Source organism: Cajanus cajan, chromosome 10, assembly GCF_000230855.2.
Source record: "Cajanus cajan strain Asha chromosome 10, NIPB_CcT2T_4, whole genome shotgun sequence".
Taxonomy (NCBI): domain Eukaryota; kingdom Viridiplantae; phylum Streptophyta; class Magnoliopsida; order Fabales; family Fabaceae; genus Cajanus; species Cajanus cajan.
Genome location: NC_138526.1, coordinates 52,610,304 through 52,633,367, shown reverse-complemented (window position 1 = coordinate 52,633,367; position 23,064 = coordinate 52,610,304). Strand labels below are relative to the sequence as shown.

General features: G+C 32.4%; 3 protein-coding genes across 3 annotated transcripts; 1 reads left to right on the top strand and 2 right to left on the bottom strand.

Moving 5' to 3' along the window:
* Positions 1-3,621: 3,621 nt before the first annotated feature.
* Positions 3,622-5,586, bottom strand: LOC109812686 (protein FAR1-RELATED SEQUENCE 6). The gene has a single exon (XM_020376706.1). It carries the CDS (start codon positions 5,584-5,586, stop codon positions 3,622-3,624), a length of 1,965 nt encoding a protein of 654 aa, XP_020232295.1.
* Positions 5,587-6,551: 965 nt separating this feature from the next.
* On the top strand, positions 6,552-8,903 carry TLP8 (tubby like protein 8). The gene is made up of 8 exons (XM_020376676.3): positions 6,552-7,249; positions 7,331-7,507; positions 7,574-7,629; positions 7,709-7,805; positions 7,939-8,028; positions 8,119-8,211; positions 8,424-8,491; positions 8,577-8,903. The coding sequence occupies exons 1-8, from the start codon at positions 6,791-6,793 to the stop codon at positions 8,650-8,652; spliced, it is 1,116 nt and encodes a 371-aa protein (XP_020232265.1). The 5' UTR covers positions 6,552-6,790; the 3' UTR covers positions 8,653-8,903.
* Positions 8,904-11,030: 2,127 nt separating this feature from the next.
* Positions 11,031-15,578, bottom strand: LOC109812679 (AP2-like ethylene-responsive transcription factor At1g16060). The gene is made up of 8 exons (XM_020376698.3): positions 15,338-15,578; positions 15,155-15,237; positions 15,015-15,023; positions 14,853-14,941; positions 14,684-14,757; positions 14,516-14,566; positions 13,808-13,884; positions 11,031-11,583 (listed from the first exon to the last, which is right to left on the bottom strand). Exons 1-8 carry the CDS (start codon positions 15,430-15,432, stop codon positions 11,177-11,179), a joined length of 885 nt encoding a protein of 294 aa, XP_020232287.1. The 5' UTR covers positions 15,433-15,578; the 3' UTR covers positions 11,031-11,176.
* Between the last annotated feature and the right edge of the window lie 7,486 nt (positions 15,579-23,064).

Sequence of the window (23,064 nt, the reverse complement as noted above, 5' to 3'; positions counted from 1 at the left end):
TTATTTATTTTTCTATAAAAAATTAATTACATAAAATATAATTCAATCAATTCAACTCTATCAATTAATTGTAAATTTCTCTTTATTTCTTATCTATTTTTTATTAAATCAATTTTCATTTATTTTCTCATCATTTTCCTTTTAATTCTTGCCCCTCCCCAAGCATAGCACTATAAACTTCAATAAGCATTATTAAGTCAAAATTTTTAACATAGGCACAACTATTCGATTAATTTTGTTGTTATAAGATTTTTATGCTATAAAATAATTGAAATATGAAAATAATAATAATTGAAAAGTGAATTTGTATGGATGAGACAGAGGCAAATCTTAACAGGGGTCTTTTTGATTGAATCCAGTCATCCACCTCCAGGTTTACGCAAATAAACGGTAATGTTGTGGCTATGAATATGAAATATCTATTAAAAATTAAAATTAAAAGGTATGAAGCATAAAAGATATATATGAGTGGTAGGATTAGGCAACAAAAATGTGGGTATTGGGCTAAAACATTTATTAATTAAAGGAATAGAAACATGTAATAATTAAAGTACTATTCTGCATTGCATTGCATATGGAAGAATACAGAAATAGCGTGAAACTAAAGAAAGCGTATGGAAAAGGAAAAGGAAAAGGAAAAGGAAAAGGAAAAGGAAGGAATTAATTGTCCTACTCCTACGTGCTCCTCCACCTTCTTCTGGTGCAGCTGCTCACAATCACACATTATTCATATAGATTGATAAGAAAGTAAGGAGAATAGCTAAAGAGATATTCACGCCAAACTCAGCCACCCCTGACTTAGCTTCATCAGCTGGACCCGCCGGTGCATCACTTCCAGGAATTGGCCCCGTTGCCGGCACCGGAACTGGCGTCATCACCGGCACAGCCACAGGCGACACAACCGGAACTGGGGAAGCCACCGGAACCGCTTGAATTACTGGCCCCGGAGATTGTACCGGCGCCGGAGGAGGGTTAGCCGGAACCGGTGTGATAATTGGGACGGGAGAAATGACCGGAACCGGAGAGGTAACAGGGACGGGTGATAGGACCGGCACGGGGGATTTGACCGGAACCGGGGAGATTACTGGCACGGGTACATAAATGTCAGCCGGAACTGGTGCAAGAAGCGGAACGGGTGTTGGAACGGGCGCAAGTACCGGAACGGGGGACTTAACCGGAACTGGTGTGATAATGGGAACGGGAGATATGACCGGAACGGGTGAGATGACTGGGATGAGATCCTTGGGATTTGAAAGGTGAGTGTGAGAGGGTGACATAATGAGGCTGTCCACCTGCATCACCGAAATATCGTGTTGGTCTGATTGGGAGACAATGGTTTTCAACAACCTAACGGGAAGGACGGCGTTGGCGTTAGGAAGCGCGCCAGACACGAAGGTAACGGCGCCGTTATGGATCTTGAGGACTCCGTGAGATTCCAAGAGAGTGGTGAGCGTGAGGGTTTGGTTGGGCTTGAGGCGGTGGAGGTGGAGGTTGTTGAGTGCTACGTGGACGCTCAATATGCTCTTTATGCGTTCCATTGGCTTCCCCGAGAGAGGCCCCATGCCCGTGTTGTTGACGGCCAGGACGGTCACGCCGTGTCTTCCGTTTATTGCCGTCGCCAGCTCTGTCTGCGTCAGGTAGTTGCTGAATGTGGTGTACTCTGGGTAGTGCGATAGCAGTTCTGTCACGTCGAAGCTAGCCACAAGGCAGGGCATGGCCAGCAGCAACATTGTCACTCTCAACGTCATCTTCATCTTCATCTTCATCTTCATCCACTCCATCTCTATTTCAATTCATTAATTGCTGTCACCTTCTCTCCATATATACCTGCATACTAGTACTATGCTTTTCAATTCAGATCCGTATCCCAAGCATACTATGCTATGATTTGTTCCACCAAATATTCAGCACCTTTACTCGGATGCAAACTCAGAAATTAACGAGAGTCCTTCAAATTGCTAGGTCACTTTCACGTTTCACATCCTATTCTCTATATTTAGTTTCTCATTGCTTTTCTTTCTATATGCATAATTTTCATTTAATCTCATGCATGCCATTTCTATATTAAGCATCGACTTAGAGACAATAATCATCTTAATTATGCTATTTTCCATACATATGTTGATCTCTTGTTTCATTCAATTTGAACAAATGTCTTCTTTCATTCTAATCATTATAATGCTTTCTGTTACTTGCTTACTAAACATGATTTGAGTCCACCAACATATTCTTAACTATATTTAGAATAGACACTAATTAATAAATAAAAAATCTGACTATTTATAGAATACAAAAATATAAGACACAACAATGCATTTGCCTCAGACGTCACAACTACAAAGTATGACTTTTATTTTTATCCCTACAATTCTCTAATATACCGTTAATAAATTGTGATGAAATTCTCATTCATTTATTTTTTTGGGCAAAATATTCACTCATTTTTCTGATGACTAACCACTTTTAGTTCAATTGCATTTGAACCCCCATGACTTGTTGGTAGTTTCTTTACTTTATGCACTGCCTTTAAGTTCTTTCTATCTGAATGCTGGTAATTTTACTTATAGTAATACATTCAAGAGGTGAAATCAAATGTATCTTTTTATTTGAATTAAGCTTGATGCTGATTGGGCTAACCTGATTACTTTTGGCACTATTTAAATTAATTTTTGCCTGATATCACATCGGACTAAACCGGGCTGAAATTAAATTGGGCTAGCCTGACAACTTATAAGGTGGCCTGCTCTAATTAGTAATTATTTGGCTTGACCTGCTGTATCTTTTTTGAATTACCAATTATTTATTTACTTTTTATTTGCAGGGAATTCCTGAAGCAGTGGAAGTTGCTAAATTAACTAAGAATCCTAAATTGTTACTCGTTCGTTTATGTAATTGTTTATGCATCTCACCTGATTGATTGTTCTATCCTGTTTCGTAAAAATCTTCTTATGACGCCATTTGTAAATATCAGTTCTCATACACATATGTAAAGATCATTTCCTTCTATTGGCTTTGCTCATTTAGGAGTAGGGATGGCAGCGGGGCAGGTTGAATACGAGTTTCATGATACCCGTCTCCATCTTTGTGATTCAAACCCATTCTTATACCTGTATTCGTACTCGTCGAGTATATAATTTTCGTCTCCATCTCCGTTTCTGTCAAGTATCAGATATACTCGTACCGTACCTGTACTCGTAAAAAAATATTATATTTTTCTTTAAAAAAAACTACACAATATTTTTAAATTATTTTTTCATTATAATACAATTATAATTAGATTGTTTCTCTATCTTATATTTTAATCAAGAAATTTCTTAATAATTAAACAATTATAAATATTTTACATTATAATAAATAGTTACACATAATAAAATATTAAATTTTTAACACAATTAAATCAAGGATGAGTACAGGTACGAGTTTGGATATTACTCACGGGTACGAGTTTATTTGTCATCCTTATTTCGGAAATGGTTTTTGATAGTAAGATCCTACTCAAAGTCTACTCTTATGAATTATAATCACGACAAATTTCTAACTTTCAGCAACCAAATATCGGCATAAAATGATAAGGAAGACGAACAAGGAAAAAATGGCAAATATACAACGTTCATCTGGACATTAATAGTTGTACATTATATTGGGATCCCCTACGTTTACAAGATGAAGCTTGCTCAATATATTCTCCAATGCTTGCACTGCAGTCCTGTAATGGTCATGGGATTTCTTACCTTCCTCTGCGACCTTCACAATCTGTCTGTATAAATGGTCATACCTATGAACTGGATTACTAATATCAATGCCACAACAGTTGTGATCATAAACATTGCTACGCTTCATATCTTTTCTCCATCGTGAAAGAATGTACTGAGCAGGGATCTCTTTTATCCCATTTTGACCCAAGACAAATAAAGCATGTCTACACAAGTAACCTCTGAAATTGAACAAACCACAAATGCAAAGGACCTCCATTTCAGCTTCATTATAACACACCTCATAGTCTGTTGCATCTCTCTGGTTTCCATCAACTTCAACTTGTTCCTGAACAATGTATGTGATGACCGGTCCATCAACATTTATCTGTCTGGAGTTGAAGCAAGAAAACATCCCTTCCACTTCCCTTTCAAACATTCTTAATATCTCATTGGTGTATAACTTTGAAACCTGCAGCTCAAAGTAAGACCTTGATTTCGGCACAAAGCTAGAAGATTTTGAATCCAAATCTGCCAAAGCCTCAAGTTGTCGTTTTGTCTGTAACGCATGATCATATTTTTCTACAAATTCTTTTAGGGAAGTTTGCTCGTTGAGGTACCCGTCAAAGAAAAATGATACAACATCACTTGGTTGAATTGGAAGCATTCCTGCCAAGAAGATTTCCTTCAGATAAACTGGAGCCCACCGTTTTCGATCCTCATATAAAGATTGAAGCCATTTATTGCCTCTAATTTGGTTGCTTTTCATGGTGTCCTCCCAATTTGCTTCAAAATCCTCAGCCCTCAGAGAGAAATAAACTGCTCTGTTCAAAGCTGCATTGATTGCTTCATATTCTACACAGGCTCCCAGTTTTTCTGGAACTTTTTGCATGATATTAAATAAGCAAAGGCAGTGTGTAGATCTTGGAAAGACATCAGCAACCACAGTTTGCAAGATTCCACACTGGTCAGTAATGATGACTTGTGGGGGGCGGCCTAAGATACAAGTAAGCCACGCCCTGAACAGCCACGTATATGATTCAACGGTATCACCAGCAAGCAATCCGCAACCAAACAAGATGGATTGTTTATGGTGGTTCATCCCAAGGAACAGAACTAGAGGAACTTGATATTCACCTGTCAAACACACAGTATTAATTGCTACAACATCATTAAAATAACTGTACGCCACACGGGACTTGGCATCAGCCCAGAACAAATTCCTCAAACATCCCCTCTCGTTGACATCCACCACATAGAAGAAGTCTGGATCTGCCAATTGCTGGTGACTAAAAAAATTAAGAATGGCTTCAGCATCACCTTTCTTCAGCTTCAACTGATTGGAGTAGAGGCTGATTTGGGACTTCCCTTCATCAACATCTAGACTAGCATCGATAATGACAGTTCGAAACATCCTAATTTTGTGAACCTGTTGAGAAGCAGCAGCAGCAGCAGCATCCAAATGCAGGGTTCTTTTGGTCCCAAGAGCAATGTGGTTATGGGATTTGTAAAACTTGCCACTGGTGGGGTTAATCAAGTGATTGTGGTGAAGCTCAACTTCTATAATTCTCCATCTAGTGGAGTCCATCAATCTGAACTTGATCATAGCAGGACAGCCGGTTCGGGTTTGGGGTCTAGGGCGATTGGCTTCGGTACTTTTCTTGAAGCCTGCACTGCTGCAGCTAAGTTTAGCTCTGTAACGTTCCTTGGTCTTGCGGTACCAGGTATTAGTGACCCTAACCCCAAATCCCTGTTCCTTGGCGTAGCAATTATAGAAGTAATAGACATCCTCGTAAGTCTCAAATTCCATTCCAACCGCAGGAGCAACAGGGTTAGGGTTACTTTCCCCTTCCTCATCAGCTACAGCCTCACTGTTGAGACAAACTTTATCCATCCAACTCCAACACAAACCCTAAACAACACAACACAACACCCGTTTATTCCAATCCTTATGATTAATTAATTACCTTGTTCTGTTGTCACTCTATTTCGAACCTCCTTTCGTGCGCCACCGTCTCCATTTTCTTTTTCAATTTTCTTTGCCAGACTTTCGCGACAACGTGATTAAAATTCAAATTTGTTTCTTACTTTTCTCACCATTTTCTATTTTATTTTAAATTATATTTTTATCTCTTGTAACGTATGATTTTATTCTTTTTAATTACGTAATATTTATTAATTTTAAATTTAATACAATATAAAATAAAATTTTAAAAATAATTAACTCATATAATAATATGATATATGATTATTTATCATTTTCATCCTTATATTTTTATGAATTTTATATTTTTTTAGATAAAATGTTATCAATTATCAAATATCGTAACATGAGACTTTATTTAAGAAGATCGAATTTAGTATCACTTAAATTATTATGAATTTTATTCTTGTAATTAAAAATATTTTATTTTAGTTTCTATATATATTATTTTTATTTCTTATAATTTTATATTTTAACTTTTTGTTCATATAGAGTCCTTTAATTTGTTAAAAAATTGGGTAAAATAAATATAATTATTTTACATTTGATTTATAAAAAAGTTGTGAAATAGGAAAAAAAATGGAGTTGGACAAAATAAAAATTATATTTTTTATTATTCTTTTACCTCAAACAAAGAGACTCTTTATCATGATTTTGGTATATCACCCACACCCTTAACATCACTATCTCATATTATAATTTTAAAAATAGATAGTTTAGTGGTTTAAGTAATAAAACATATTGGTGTAAAATGAATTCGATAGCATTATGAGTATAAAATTAATTTTATCCACATATGGTGAATGATTTCAATAAATCTTTGAAAAGGTTGAATTTAATTTTTTTCCTCTGAGGGCCAAGATACCCTGATACAAGAAGACAAGAAAGTTTGAAGTATTTTTCTGCAGTATTTGTAAGTGGGTTGGAGTGGAATAGTTACCGTTAAAGAGAGATAGAAATGGGGAAAAGAAGAGTGCGTTTCCCAAAGGCTTTTGAATTTCAAACATGGTATTAAAGGGACCCACCGGCGACTACGTGAATAAATTGAATTGAAATCTAGTATTTAGTATTTACCCAATTCAAGGTGTGCGTCTGAATCATGTGAATTGAAAGCATGAAGAAGAAGAACATGCATTCATCCTCCACAAAATCACGCACTTACAGCTCTCTGTATTTCAATCCCCTCAACAACGACCTCAGGCACTGCCGAAGCTGCAGCACCACCGACCATGTCCGCAAAGGCGACACCTTTCTCTTGGAAGACGACAAGGAAAACGGCGACAGGCCCAGAGCCTTTAGGTCTTTGTCCACTGACAGGATCTTGAAGCCTTCCTCGCTTGAGTTCTGCATGCAAATGAACGACCTTGAAGCAAAGTGTTTGAACAATAACAGCAACATCTGGGACTACTCTGATTCGGAGGCTGCCCCTGCTTCCTCGTGGGCCACGCTGCCCAACAAGTCCTTGATCTGTAGACCCTTGCCTTTAGATATCGGAAGCTGCACATGTTTCATTCTCAAGGAACCAACGCCACAGGGACTCTCTGGGGGCACTTTCTTCTCTCTTTACACAAATGTAATGCATTTCTGATCTACCCTTTCCCTTCCTTTATACCCATCTTTTTATGTCTTACCATTGCCATTGTTTGTATCATAGGAAGGTGAAGGACGCCAGAATAGGAAACTAGCTGTGGCCCACCACAAGCGCCGAAATGGAAGGTCTCACTTCATTCTAGCTCAGAATCTCAAAGGACTACTCTCCCATTCTGATAATACTTTTCTTGGCACCGTAACAGCTAACCTCATTGGCTCTAAATACCACATTTGGGATCAGGTATTTCATATCTATCTCTTTCTCAATATCATTATTATTTCTATTATTAATTTCTTTCATTGTTAGGGATTTCGTCATAATTCCCCTGCTAAACAACCAAATCCACCTCTTGCTGTTGTCAGGTAACCCAAAAATATCTTCATCTTTCTCCATCATGCAAACTCACATCTCTCTAACTGCAACATTTCCTTGTCTTTCAAGGTATATACCTACAATAACAACGTGTGCGGGAAGTCACAGAAGCATGAGGGCCTATATACCAAAACATCAATCTATGTCATTCAAAAACACAAACCAGGTTAACTAAAATTATTCTATCGTCATTATCTTCAATTTCAACAATTCACATCTACTATAGTCTCATTATTTGCAAACAATTGGATTAGAAGTTGCATGATTCAATTTGATAAAATGGGGTGCTTTTGGTACAGGTACAACATCTAAAAGGATTGCCTATGAATTGGGAGGGAAAACTTAACAAAGTCCATCAACTATTCTCAAAGGTTCCACTTTACAACAAGGTAGGAGCCTAAAAGGGAAGTTTCTAGGTATCTACAATCAGACATGCATCTGGATTCTGGACTTGATTAATTTCTATTGGTTTCCTACAGATTTCGAAACAATATGAGCTTGACTTTAGAGATAAAGGAAAGGCAGGACTTAGAATCCAAAGATCAGTAAAAAATTTCCAGCTAACTTTAGAGGTATGTTGAAAGTATCTTCTCGGTGGTGATTGGTGATTGGTGAATAATCTTAAAACTTATAAAACCTTCATGTCAAATTGTCTTTTTTCCTTTTTTCCTTTAAATCCTATTGTCTAGTCCATATGCATGTTTAGTCCAGCATATTTATATTTATATGCTAAGTAAGGCATTATTTGAGGTTGCTGTTCTCACTCACACCAATCTGCGTTTAGGAAAATGGAAAGCAGACGATCCTGCAGCTAGGGAGGGTGGGAAAATCAAAATTCGTTATGGAGTACAGGTATCAAATAAAGCAATAGCTTTTATTTTTTGGAAAAATGGGAGTGGGTTTGACAGCAAGTACATTTTCCTCTTGGCGCCTGCAGGTATCCTTTGACAGGTTACCAGGCATTTTGCATATGTTTGGCTTCTATAGATGCAAAGCTTTGTTGCACAGTGTAGTGGGAAATTTATGTTACCAAACGTGGTTCAACCTCTGAACTATGAGATGTTACTGCCACACAAGTAGACTGTCGTTGAGTACGTTTTTCAAAGGAAATGGAAGATCTTCTTCTCTACTAAAGTGTTCAAATCTCGCAACCAATACTGTAGAATGCTTACTTCTCTAGTCTCTGTTTTGAACTTGGCTAACCTTGTTTCTGAAAGCTTATTTATCTCTATTTTATATAATGTAATGTTTCTTTTCTGGGGTACCTTCCCATTTCGTCTAATTAACTACGAGAATGACATGACAATATATGTTGATGTAAATGAAATGCAGTGAAGAAAAAATAGAGACATTTTACATGTTCGATTCAAAATGATAAGAAAAATCAATTTTTTGTGTGTGCTGAATATAAGAAAATCCTTTTCGGATACGAGTAGAGGAAGGGAAATAGTCTAGAAAGAAAAAGTAAGAAAAAGAAAAGAGCGATGTAAATATCAAATAAGTATATATTATTGTTGCAATATTTTAAATAGTTATAATAAAAAACAGTAAATTTACATTGCATTATAATGCAAAAATATTTATATTACCAATGCATATATTACTAAATCTTTTTTAATGTAATATTTTTTTTACATAAATATAATATTTATTATTGTGTGAATTTTACGTGAATCTTAATGAAAGGGATAAAAATTTACTTGATTTGGTAAAGCTTATTTATTCAAGAAAGTATTAATAATATTTTTTTGTCCAACAGTTATATGAATAATACATTTATGTCTTAATCTTATCATCTCTGTCATTATCCTTTTGTTTTCCCTTGTTGTGTTGTAAGTGGTATTTCTTTCACATCAATTTTGTCGGCTACAAAGAATAGCTAATCCATTATTTTTAATCAAAGGTTGCAACTGTATGTGTTGCGGGTTGCATTAATTGTCCCGTGGCGGAGGTTAGGTGGGCTAAGTTACTGTCGAATCATAGCGCTTGGGCTGCTGCGCTCTTAAGTAAAAAGAGTTGCGCCCTGACTATCAACTATAGCTTTTGACCTAGTGGTAAACGCTCGATCCAATAATTAGTATCAGAGCCAAGGTCATGAGTTCGATATCCAGCGGGGCAATTGCTGAGGGGGAGATTGTTGCGGGTTACATCAATTGTCCTGTAGCGGAGACTAGATGGGCCAAATCACTGTCGAACTCATGGCGCTTGGGTTGCTGCGCGCTCGATCCAACAATATGCATTAGAAAATGATATTCATGATTGATTTTAATTGTACAATTCAAGTATACTTTTTCAATAATAAAGAAAAGAAACCACGTATATTATAACATTATTTTTAAAGTTAATCATCTATATACGGTTAATATAAAGTTTTTTACACTAACAATTAATTATATCTTTTAAATTATTTTATTTTATTTTTATTTTATTAAATAAAAAATTGACACAATACTAATAATAAATATGATTGGTTGTCCGTGTAAAAAAACTTTACATTTATAATATATAGATGATTAATTCTTATTTTTATCCTTTTCTTCTCTAAACCACACGAATGAAAGTAAGGTGACAAATAACATGCAATTTCATCTTCTTACCTATTAGACTTTCAATTAGCAAAATTCATGCATCAAAATCTTAACACTACCCTTTTTGTGTAAAAAAAAAAAACTTACGCTTTTCTTACATTTTTTATATAAGAAAAAACATGAAAGCGGGTACGAGAGCTCATTTGTTTCGTTTACACAAAATAATGTTAAAATGACATAAAGAAATGATATTGAAAACATGTGTTAAATATGTTTTTTTAGTTAAAATGAGGATTTTGATTTTGATCCTGAAATTTTTTTTTCTCACACTAATTTAGAACTATTAATTTTAGTTTATATATTATGTAATTATTTTTAATGATTTATTTGTGTTATTAAAAAGTAAGTGATTATTTTATTTGTTATTCATAATTGTTAGTGACATCATGTTAATGTGTTATTTCTAATTTTTTTATATGTAATTAGAATAAATATTATTTATCTATCTTAAAATCATTGATAAAAATTAAAAGTAATAATTTTATATATTAAAGAGATAAAAATTAAAGAAAAATGTTTTATACAAATCAAAATCAAAACTTACTCATTTCACAAAGATTAAAACTTATGTATACAGATTTTAAAAGGATAAAAAAAATTATAAAGATCAATATTAAAACTTATTTATTTTATACTAATAAAAAACATATTTAAACACAAAATTTTGCAGCATGATTGTTGTTTGGATATAGGGACCTTGGTTATTTTAGACGATCATTAGTTATAGTTTGCATCAAAAGAAAAAGGGGGCTGTGGGCATGAATCCGTAGGGGGTAGGCATACTAAAATTTGAAATTGTTAAATTGAAGTTGAAATTTCGTTTTATCTCAATTATAACAACCAATAAAAAATAGTAGACGTGTTTCTTTTTTTTCCCTTGAGGTTATACAAAAGGATTAGAGAATGTTGCATGCATATATTGTCTAAGCAACGACATAGTTTGTTTATGCTAAGCATTAAGCTCAAAATGAAAAATTGGTGAATGAATGGAGGTCAAGTCACCAAATATAATGTCATGATCAGTGTCTGCGTAGATTCCAGAATCTTGAGTTTCAAAAAATGTTTGAATATCTTCAGGGAATGATCGAGGAGGAGGGTTTGACTTTGACTTTGAGGGTGGAGGGCAATCCTGTACCATTTCTTTCAATTTCAATGACTCAAAAATAGGCCCAGATGATGGTCTTGTGATCTCGCTTGTACTTGGGCTCACGTTGTGGGCTTCAGACTGGGCTTCGTCTTGGGCTTTTGGACGTAGCCAATTCGTATAACGACTAAGGTCAAAGTTTGTAACCGCATTAAGTCCACGGTACTCTATGGCTGCCATATCGTACGCCATCGCTGCTTCTTCTTCTGTACCTGCATTGCCACATTACAATTTATAAATGCTTCACCACTTCAATTCAAACATAAATTGTCTTTATACAATTATTGTTATAAAATTCTGTACAATAATATAGAGATATAAGAAGAAAAAAACATAAATGTGTAACATGAGATATGTCGATAAATTAAATAAAAACTAATATTATAAAAATTTACTATTCTTTATACATGGACCAACAATTATGGAGTGACTTCACAGCGTGGTTCTCGTTAAATTGAAACTATCTTATTGTTATTTTAATTCAACTTTTAACCACAATATATTAACACATAATTTTATAAGATTTTGAACATACCAATTAGATCTATAAGTATTTAATATATTTTATACGAAAAATATTTACTAATAAAAAATAAATATTAAAAATTTATATATTTGATATAATGAGTAAATATTTTATGATTTAAAAATGTAATGTGCTTTTATATTTCATCTAATAATAAATCATTATATACGTTGTAACAAAAAAAATCATATATATTGAATTTATTAATTTTTATAATAACCACTTTAAAAATTATATCAACAATATTTTTTATTAGTTGACAAATAGCTCATAAAAATTAAACTCTAATGTAATATTTATTAAGTAAAAATAAAATAAAAAATAAATTTTAAAATACTAGTTAGCATTCTATTAATTTGCGTACAAATTTTGGTGGAAGATATTTTGCTTCTTATCCTGTAAAAGGGCCCTAGAAAGTAGAAAGAACGAGATCATTTTTAATTAGTCTTAATAAGCAGTTGAGGTTTGGTGATCTACATCCCAACGAATTAGATTTGATTGCATATTTTCATTATTTTAAGAGTCCCAGTTGATTTTGACCTGCTAGATCCATATTAAAATGACGTACGAACTTTATTTTTCTTGGAACTTCTTTTTTTTTTTTCTTTCTAAGATTGACTTATTCATTTGGCATATAGTGACAAAAAAATGAAGTGAGTATTGAGGAAAATATTAAGTAAATAAAACAATAAATACTAAATTTATCATAAATAATTAAAATTAAAATATAATAGTTATATATTTTAAAGTAATTACATTACTCTTTTATTTTAACTATTTATATGTAGTTTATAATTCATATTTCTTTTGTATAAAATTAATCTTGTCATTAAATATATTCTCCATTTCTTTTAATAATTATATATGTTATTAGTACCGATATTTACAAAAAAGGAATGGGGGGATTTTAAAAAATAAAAGGATAATAGTGAATGGATGGAGGCTTAATTTTCAAATATATTTAGTGTATAACTTGAACTTTTAATTGCCAAAATAATTAATATGTATCTCTCTAAACCCTAAAATAATTAATGCATATCTTTCCTACTCTTTAAACAAAGCATCTATCTTTTGTACCAAAACAAAATGCACATCTCTCTCTCCAAGCAAAACTAAGTTTAATTTGTGAACTTATTACAGTACAAATTAAAAAGCAATACACAACATTTACTTCAAATCAATATGTATAACGCAAGCAATCCCAAACATGTCTTTTAAGGTTTATGTCGACAAATTTTTGAGTAAATTGTACTTACATTACTGTCTTTTATTGGAATCTAAAAAAGAAGAAAAATGATTTTTTGTTACATAAGAAAAATGATTTTGTTAATCACTGTTTCAAGATAAGGAATTAAAAGTATATTTTTTATTAATGAAAATATTATTAAAAAATGAAATATTTAATATTATTAACATATTTCTATCCTAATTTTTAATAAATGTATTTAATTTGTTATTATTTTTTTTCTCAATTTATTATTTTCTTATTCATTTTTATTACCTAACAAAATCATGAGAATAAATATTATTACGTTGAAACTAATAGAGTTGAAGTACTTGATGTTTTTTGTTTAAAAATAATAGAGGTTACGATTTAATGTAAATTAAATTAGATAATATATAATTAAAAAAACTAAAATAATTTTAAGTAAAATTAGAAACCAAAAATGATTATAAGAGAATAATTATTATTAATTGAATAAATAATTCATTTTTATACATATTTTTATTTTATTTTATCTTTAAAAGATATGATGGTGAGAAAAAAAATATGATAAAAAATATAAATGTCCGTGAAATTAATTTTTTATTTATAATATAATACAATTAATTAAACTATTATCCATATCATTAAAATAAATATAAAAAAAACTTAATTATAGTATTAGCTTTAATCTCTGTGAAATTACCGTAAGTTCCGAGGTATAGATATTTGTTGCCGAAGACTCTGCCAATTCGAGCTTCCCATCTTCCATTGTGATGATGTCTATCAATTCAAGAAAACAAAGTCAGGGCATTTCAGACAATTTTTCAATTTATTTTATTGGTGAAAAAAATAAACTACATCATCATCTTGCTAAAACCCTCTCCTCTTTTTTTTTTTTTTTTTTTTTTTGTACGGTAAATATTCAATTCGTGATCTGTTTTTAAAATAGTACATATATTTAGTTTCATTTAATATTTTTAATAAAATAATACACCATGTGGAAATATCTATGGGAGAGTTTTGATGAGGAAATAGCATTACAATTAAAAAAAAAAAAAAAGTTAGAAATATGCGTGTTAAAAATATGAAATATTTGAAGTTTTATTAATTATAAAGAAAAAAAGAGAATATTTTCCCATCATGTAAAAGAATTTGTTTAAAAATGGGCCGGTTGTGATGTACGTGTAAGTTCATTAATGTTCATTTTTAACAACCGAATTTGTGGATAGGAAACATTGACTTAAAGACTTGTCCTACAGAAAATGCTTTGCAGAATATTGGGTCCTTGATCCCACGCAGAACCTAAAATATTTCTTTTATTGAGCATAATATGACCCACAAAAATTGAATGTGTCTGCAAATCCTCTGACTTAAAAAAATGTAATAATTGAATCGAAAGGAAGTATGTTACCTTGCGACGCCTCTATATTTTGAGACTCCTCGAGAGAAGCCGCTACTTTTTCTGTAAATTAAAGATTAATTCCTGAAACTCGATGACGTGGCATAAGAAGTGGGGTTTGGAAATAATGCTTAATGCATATGCATGGAATTAATGTGTAAACATTTAATAACAGAAAACCTTCTTAAGGATCCGATGTATTCTTCCTTAGATTGATCTTCCATGTCCTTAAGCTCGTCTTCATAATTTGATAGCTAGGTAGGATGAATATTTGAAATGAGTAAAAGAAAAAAAAGAAAGATGGTTGGGTTGAAAATTGAAATAATGGAAATGGAAGGATGGGATGTACGGGAAAATTGAGGAGGGTGTCTTGGCCCCAGTACTTCAATGCTGCCAAGTCATAGGCACGTGCTGCCGCATCTTCCTCGTCATATGCCCCTAACCATCCAATTAATCTTATTACTACTGAGTCCAAATAGATGAAGGAAAAATGTTGAGTCTTGACTCTTACCGAGATACACTGCACTCAGTAGTTCCCCAATAACATAAGCATGGCCATGAAGAAGCAAGAGAAGATAAATAAAATGAATGAGAGTGGAAGAAATTGGAAATAGGAAATAAGAAATAGGATGAATGAATTAAAGAAGGTACCTTGTCTTCCTTTCTTGGTCTGCGATTGATTCCAGCAAGTCTTATCCCACAAATGAGCCTCATATCGACCTGTCCATCGATGCCTATAAATTATGATAATTAATAGATGAATAGATGAAATGGGGGTAGCAACAAGCAAAGCAATAAGCAATAAGCAATAAGCAATAAGCAATAAGAAGGTACCTTGTAACGCCTCGGTAGATGGAGGTTCGTTGTGAAGGAATGGTGTTGCGTGGGCGCTTAACCTTAACCTTGCCCTTGGTCTTGGTCTTAGCCATCCCACAAGACAAGACAAGAGAAGAGAGAGTGTACGCTTACAGTTACAGTTGGAGAGTTTAGTTATATCACAATTCACAACCAAGGACAAGGAGGGGCATTACTGGAAATACATAAATGCTCTCTCTCTCTTAGGACTTTAGGATTGGCTCATCAAAAGGCAAAAGCAGTTGGGAGTTGAGCATAATAGCCGGCTACAAAACATGCTTTTTATTGCCTGGCCCTCCCCTAGTCCTCAAATCTCAATGCTTTTGTCTTTATCTTTCTACCTCTACTAATTCAACCTTTCTCTTCTTTTTAATTATATTAATCAACGCTAACTTCTTATTCATAATACCATCATCATTTGCATTTAACATTAACAATCTTCTCTTTAGCTTTTCATACCAAAAAATTACTTTTCAAATCACTCTATTTTCAAACTCAATGTATATAAATAGAATCCATTAAAACCTCTATACACGTTTAGTCAAATCTCTTTATATATATAACTACAACAAAAGGCATTCGCCTTTTTTAAAAATAATGCATGGAGACATAAAATATCTTTTTACATTAGTATTAATAAAAATGGAGATACTTCTATCTATTTTTATTTTTTTTCTTTAATAATTATAATTTTTTTTGTATATTCTTTTGAAAAAATTTTCACCTGAAAGATATTTGTTATTTTTTTTTTTTTTTTAATAGAAACACGAAATATTATTTTTACTAGTATATATAAATAAAGTATATTTATATTTAAAAATTAGCAATTAATTAGGATTGTTCCAGTAAAGAGATAATAGCCGAAGAATCTTTAGTAATGTAAACTCTAAGAGAACCTAGCCGCCGTCCTGACCTAGAATATTTAAGAGTGAGAATAACCTACTTTCATCAATCTCCTTTCTCCTTATTTATATGGGTCCCATATACGTGACACGAATCTTTGATTCTCATCCCCTTAAATGCGTGCGGATCCCTCTCTGTAATGAGTCCATGAACCGCATATATAATCATAATCAAATCTACACAATAATCACGGGAATCACAAACTTGATTAGTTTTGTCGGAACTTGCTCGTCAATATACCGATGGCTAGCCTAAAGTTCAGGTTGGTCGGTCGGATGGAGACCAGGAAAGTATGTGTTGTTCATCCTGCTCGGCCAATTGGAGACCAAGAAAGTATGTGTTGTTCGGCCTGCTCGGTCGATTAGAGATCGGGAGGGTACACAGCCCTCTTGGCTCGAGCATTAGCGATGCAAAGAGTCATTGATCGGTCAACTTGGCAAATTGGAGATCATGAGGGTACATAGCCCTCTTGGCTCGAGCGTTAGCGACGCGTAGAGCTATTAATCGGTCAACTCGGCCAATTGGAGACCAGGAAGGTACAAGGATCATACACATTAAATTAAATTAAATTAAAAAATAAAATAGATTATTTTATGTTGTTTATATGTTTAAGATTTAAAATTACTTAATCAAAGGACAACATAGATGGTGATTATTATATTTTTAAAATTATAAATTTAATTAAAATGTATTAATAAAGAAAATATTTTTACATCATCATTTAATTGTAGATTAACATATAAAAATATTAAATTTGATAATAATTATTTTAAAAATTATATTCAGGAACATTTTTAATTAATACTAGTAGTGTACAAATATTTACAGTTTTAATGTGTAAAAAAAAAAAATTCTTACCAGTGCATGAATTAACTGACCTAAGACACAAGTCGAGTGTTTTGAGTTCACGTCCTCATTTGCATCAAATACTTAGAAGATTTTTTTTTTTCCCGCTTATAATGACCTTGTTAAACTCAAACAATATTATCTTATGTATGAAGGATGTGAGTATTATAGTTGTTGAAAAACCTACGGGTAGATCAACGATTTCATTTGCATCACTGAACCAATTAATTGGATATTAAATATATTTAAATACAGGGGAAGTTAATTAAAAAATATATATGTTTGAAGTATGACACACTATATGACTATATGTGAACAAATAACATTTGGAGTAGCCTAATGGATAAGGTTTAAATAATATTAGATAAAATTTGGACTCGAATTTTGATATTAATATTGTAATTTTGATAAATGAAAAAAAAATTACTATAACATTTGAAGACCAATAAATTTATTGAGTAATAATTTTTTTTTAATTTATAGAAATTACAATGATGATAAAGTCCGAATGTAAGAATATGCTATTTCAATTCTTCACCGTTAAATTAATCTTAATAATTCTTAATTATAGTAATAGTTAAGTAATATACATAAACTGATATAATTTTTTATAAGTTTGATTTTTATTAATAAAAATATATATAATGCTTAGACTTGATAAATTATAAAAAAAAAATAATAATAACAAACTTTTTAACATATGGTTTTTTTTTTTTTTAGAAATATATGCTTTTAAATACACTATTTGATATTGACTTAAATTTATTAAAAGCTATAATGTTTATTAGTTTCACTACTTATTTAACGAATATTTTTTTTTCCTAATTTTGTACTTTTCAATATATTTTAACTAACAGTGAACAATAAAGAAGACAAATTATCTTGTGTTAAATTATTTCATATTATACCTCCTCTTTGAAGGAAAAAAAAATTATATCATATCTGTCCCCCGTATCCGTAATAAAAATGTTAGTGGTCATTTACCATGTTTTATTTTTATCATATTCAATTAAGATATTTGATACTTTTTATTCCTTTTCTTTTTTAAAAGAACATTGCTCACTGAAGGTAGAGAAATCAAAACCACAAGTTTATGACCCTAAATTTAATAAAATACATTACAGTTTTTTTTTTTTTGACAAGTAAAATACATTACAGTTAAAGATCATCGTTAGCTGTCATTGAGAAAATGTTTTCATCTCAAATCACACTTTTTCTTCTATGGACCTCCTTATTGGTTCTCTGTCATGCAAAAATTCATTATCGAACTGTTCTCACTGGAGATCGGTCGTGGGAGACAATCTGCTGAGTAAGATCGGTGAGCTTTCTTTACTGATACATTTGATGCTTTAAGATGAGGGTGATACCTGCAAAAGAGATTTCAATGTCAAAATTAGTGTTTGTGGGAGTAGTATAAGTAATGCACGTACCTTTGTGTGTATTATGGTTTATTAGGCCTTGGGTCCGAGATCAGTTATGACCTAATTGGATAGTGAGCTTCGTCTTGGCCGAGGTCTCCACGGATAGTACACGAACAAAGAATAAAAATTAAATAAAAATAAAATTGTGGAGAATTTGTAAGATAGTGATTTGCACACTACGCCCAAATACATTGGTGCGATTTTAGTTTCCGAGTACAAGCAATACCACTTACATAGAAGAGTACTTCAGCAATGTTTCAATAGAAATCTTTTTTTTTTTTTTTTTTAAATTACTCTATTATAAAGCTGATTTTTTTTAAGATAAACTTATTTAAATACAAATTAACATACATCTCAAGTACATAAATTAACAAAGAGGATGTTATTCAAGTTTAACTAATAGTATTAAATTCGAATTTTAAATATGTAATTATGTTTAGTATGTATAATTGTCTCCCGTAAAAATTTAAAAAATATGTATATTTAAAGAGGAAGGATTATATTATTTCAAAAAACTGATGGATATTAACTCAGTTGGTTGAGCTGTTGGGCATATGTAACGTGTGAGTATTTTAAACTTTTTTATATCAAATTTGATTTTTGTGGGAAAAAAAAAAGTTACTTCAAGAAATTAAATTTGTGGAATTCACCATTCATTTTCTTTAAATTCAGAAGTTCTAACAAATAATTCATTTATAACCATTACATTAAAAGAAAATAAAGGTTTAGTATGGAAGCTAACTCTGTCTTTTTAAAGTTACCTATGGAGTAACTTCATATTTAAATTGGAGTATTATAAAAAGTAAAGACAGCAAAAAAGTAACTTTACACTCACGGCAGGGTATATAATAGAATTTCAGTTACAAAACAAAAATAGAATGATTGAATCAAGATCACCCAAAAAAGGTTAAAAGAATGATTGAATCAACACTTAGTTATGAATTCAATCGTTGCTTTCCATGGCTTGCCTAAAAAGAGTAAACAGGGTTTCAACCACCCATCCGGTTTCAGCGAACTTAGCTCATTAATTAAAACACAAATCCATTGCTATGTTTAATGTAAAAGCTTAAACAATTAGGTGAAAATACATAAGTAATTTTATTTTAGCATCTCTAACAAGTACAACTTTAGTGTGCGATTGGATTTGGTTTCTCCATTTATTTGATGATAGTCAAACGTGACTAGAAGAAAAAATATGTTTGGGTATTTGCTAGTAAGTTGTGAATCAAATTAAAGATAAGTCTGGCTTTGAACTCCTTTCCGAGACACCGACAACAAGCTCTGCCCGTACTTAAACTTATACATAATTTTAATAATCCATAGCAGTTTTTATCAGCAATATCATCATCTAAATAATATTCCACCGAGCATCTTATACTAGAACTTAGGCACCCCCATACACAAGTTCTGATGAGATACACATCCAAACACACTAAATAATTTACTGAATCATCTAGCGACCCAATGCACTAGAATTGGGGAAACAGAAACACTGTTGAAGAGAAATTCAAGATTAGATATGCCTCGGACAACATATACGATACTGATGCTGTCTCATAATTGTCAGTGGCTAGTGCCTGTGGGGGCCCAGGGAAGCAATGCACTTCAGTCACATAAAATAAATGAATAAAAGGAATGCGCTTCAAGTCCTATGGTTATGCTTATGCTTATGCAAGGTGGCTTGCATCATGATGTCAAAAATACCAGGTCGGGAATACTGTGATTCAGACTAAGTGGAACAACTCAACATGGTGATGATGATGATTATTGTTAATTTTCCCTATAAATGATTGGATGGTTTATGTTCCGGTCAAAGGATAACGGTGAGAAAAATCTTAGTAATACAAATTCTAAGAGAACCTAGTCATTGTCTTAACTTAAAACATTTAATGAGTGTAACCTACCATTAGTAAAACCCTCCTTCCTTAGTAAAACCCTTCTTCCTTTATATATATGGGTGTCATATTTAAAGATACAAATATTTTTCTTCAATCTCAATCTCTTGACATAAGCCTTCATTTTATTTCTCATAATGAGCCTATAAATCACATTTATAACTGTAATCAAATATGTGCGAGAATCATGAAAATTACTGTCTTAATCAGTTTTAAAAAATTCGTGAGTGATCTTAAATTTGACCTGCTCGGTCGGATGGGGAGTTGGAGGATACACAACCCTCCAAGCTCGAACGTCAAGGGCGCGAAAAGTCTTTACTCGGTCAATTGGGGATTTGGAGGGTACATAGCCCTTCAGGCTCGAGCATCAAGGGCGCGAAAAGTCTCGAGTTGACTCGTTCAGTCGGTTGGAGAGTCAAACAGTATATAACCCTCCAGGCTTGAGAACTAAAGTGCAAAGAGTCTCACTTGTTATACCAAATTCATGTTTTTACATTGTCGAATTAGTAATTGTTCACAAGATAATCGTGTTATTGAACAATTAATTACCGAGTGGATGTGATAACATTTCGTGTATGGTAGATAAACATTTTAGTTCATATCAAGTAGTCAGTCAACAACCGATTTCACGAAGACCTTAAAATGCGTATTCAACGCTAAGGGTATATGTTGGTGAAGACCTTAAAGTGTTCTTTACTCAAGAAATCAAAATTTAATCGACCTTAAAACGCATCTTTGGCGCTAAGGGTGTATGTTGGTGAAGACCTTAAAGTGCTTTACATGCCAAGGAATTAAAATTTAGTCGACCTTAAAACGCGTCTTTAGCGCTATGTTGGTGAAGACCTTAAAGTGCTCTTCACACCAAGGAATCGAAATTTAGTCGACCTTAAAATGCGTCTTCGGCGCTAAGAGTGTATGTTGGTGAAGACCTTAAAGTGTTCTTCACTTGAGAAATCAGAATTTAGTCGACCTTAAAACGCATCTTTGGCGCTAAGGGTGTATGTTGGTGAAGACCTTAAAGCGCTCTTCACGCCAAGGAATCATAATTTAGTCGACCTTAAAACGTGTCTTCGTTGCTAAGGGTGTATGTTGGTGAAGACCTTAAAGCGCTTTTCACGCCAAGAAATCAGAATTTAGTCGACCTTAAAACACGTCTTTAGCGCTAAGGGTGTATGTTGGTGAAAACCTTAAAGCGCTCTTCACGCCAAGGAATCGAAATTTAGCCGACCTTAAAACGCGTCTTTGGCGCTAACGGTGTATGTTGGTGAAGACCTTAAAGCGCTCTTCACACCAAGGAACCAAGGAATCGAAAGTTAGTCAACCTTAAAACGCGTCTTTTTGGCGCTAAGGGTGTATGTTGGTGAAGACCTTAAAGCGTTCTTCATGCCAAGAAATTGAAATTTAGTTGACCTTAAAACGCGTCTTTGACACTAAGGGTGTATGTTAGTGAGACCTTAAAGCACTTTTCACGCCAAAAAATAAGAATTTAGTCGATCTTAAAACGCGTCTTCGGCGCTAAGGGTGTATGTTGGTGAAGACCTTAAAGCAGTCTTCACACCAAGGAATCAGAATTTAGTCAACCTTATAATGCGTCTTCGGCGCTAAGGGTGTATGTTGGTGAAGACCTTAAAGTATTTTGACATAAATATTTTACTCTATCGATATTAAAATTCATAACAATAAAGTAATAATTTATGTTCTATTATTGAAAAATTAAAAGAGTAATTAATTTTAATAGATAATTTATTGTAACGTTATATTATCAATTTGGTAATGATCGTTCCACAATTATAGTCAATTAGCAACAACAAACTTAATTATTATAATTAATTATAATTTTGAACAAGTTATTTAATTGAAAGAAACTATGAATCCTTTTCTAATCACAAAATTATAAAATACATGATTTGTTAAATGAAACCATAAAACCATACCATAAACATATATGTAACAATGAATTAATTGTAATTGTATTGCTTGCCTTTTATTTTAAAAACCAAATCAAGAAATTAATTACATGTTAGACATAATGTTAATTATTATAAATTATGAAATTATATAAGCTAAATAATGCAATTAAAATAAATTAAAGTGTATGTTGAGCATCATATATTTTGTCAAATTGCTAATTGTTTGTCATTCAATTTTTGGAACAATAGCAATTTATATATATAACATAATATAATATAAAATAATTCATAGTACAAATTGAAGAAAAAAGAAAGAGAAAGAGAAGAAGTAATTGAGAACACGACACGAGAAGGGGAGAGAGGAGAATCGGGATAAAAATAAATCAAACAGAATAAACTCCCGAAACCATCCCTCCCCTTAAACAAAAAACAAATAAATTTTATTAACAATTTTTGGACCCATCATGCTAGCAAACCTGACATGGCAAAGGTCTATTAACAAGAAAAAAAACTACCTTATGTGTATGTACATGACTCACCTTTCTCACAACCCATCACAATCCTCAAGTAACTGCATATAACATAATCTCTTAAAGGACTTTACCAACCATCATTACTAAATGAATCTTGTGTTGATTACTATGTTTTGAGACAACACCATGAACATTAAGTAGAGAAAAGCCATGATCATCACCGACATCATCCAAACTTTGCAAAATTCTTGATCGATT

What these genes read in the sequence shown, in the direction of transcription:
- LOC109812686 (XM_020376706.1), bottom strand. Translation starts at nt 5,586, where the DNA reads ATGGATAAAGTTTGTCTCAACAGTGAGGCTGTAGCTGATGAGGAAGGG.
- LOC109812679 (XM_020376698.3), bottom strand. Translation starts at nt 15,432, where the DNA reads ATGGCTAAGACCAAGACCAAGGGCAAGGTTAAGGTTAAGCGCCCACGC. An exon ending in TACATCGGATCCTTAAGAAG is followed by an intron (nt 14,567 to 14,683) that starts GTTTTCTGTTAT and finishes TTTAATTTACAG; the next exon opens with AAAAAGTAGCGGCTTCTCTC. An exon ending in AAATATAGAGGCGTCGCAAG is followed by an intron (nt 13,885 to 14,515) that starts GTAACATACTTC and finishes TTGAATTGATAG; the next exon opens with ACATCATCACAATGGAAGAT.
- TLP8 (XM_020376676.3), top strand. Translation starts at nt 6,791, where the DNA reads ATGAAGAAGAAGAACATGCATTCATCCTCCACAAAATCACGCACTTAC. An exon ending in AATACCACATTTGGGATCAG is followed by an intron (nt 7,508 to 7,573) that starts GTATTTCATATC and finishes TTTCATTGTTAG; the next exon opens with GGATTTCGTCATAATTCCCC. An exon ending in AAATTCGTTATGGAGTACAG is followed by an intron (nt 8,492 to 8,576) that starts GTATCAAATAAA and finishes TGGCGCCTGCAG; the next exon opens with GTATCCTTTGACAGGTTACC.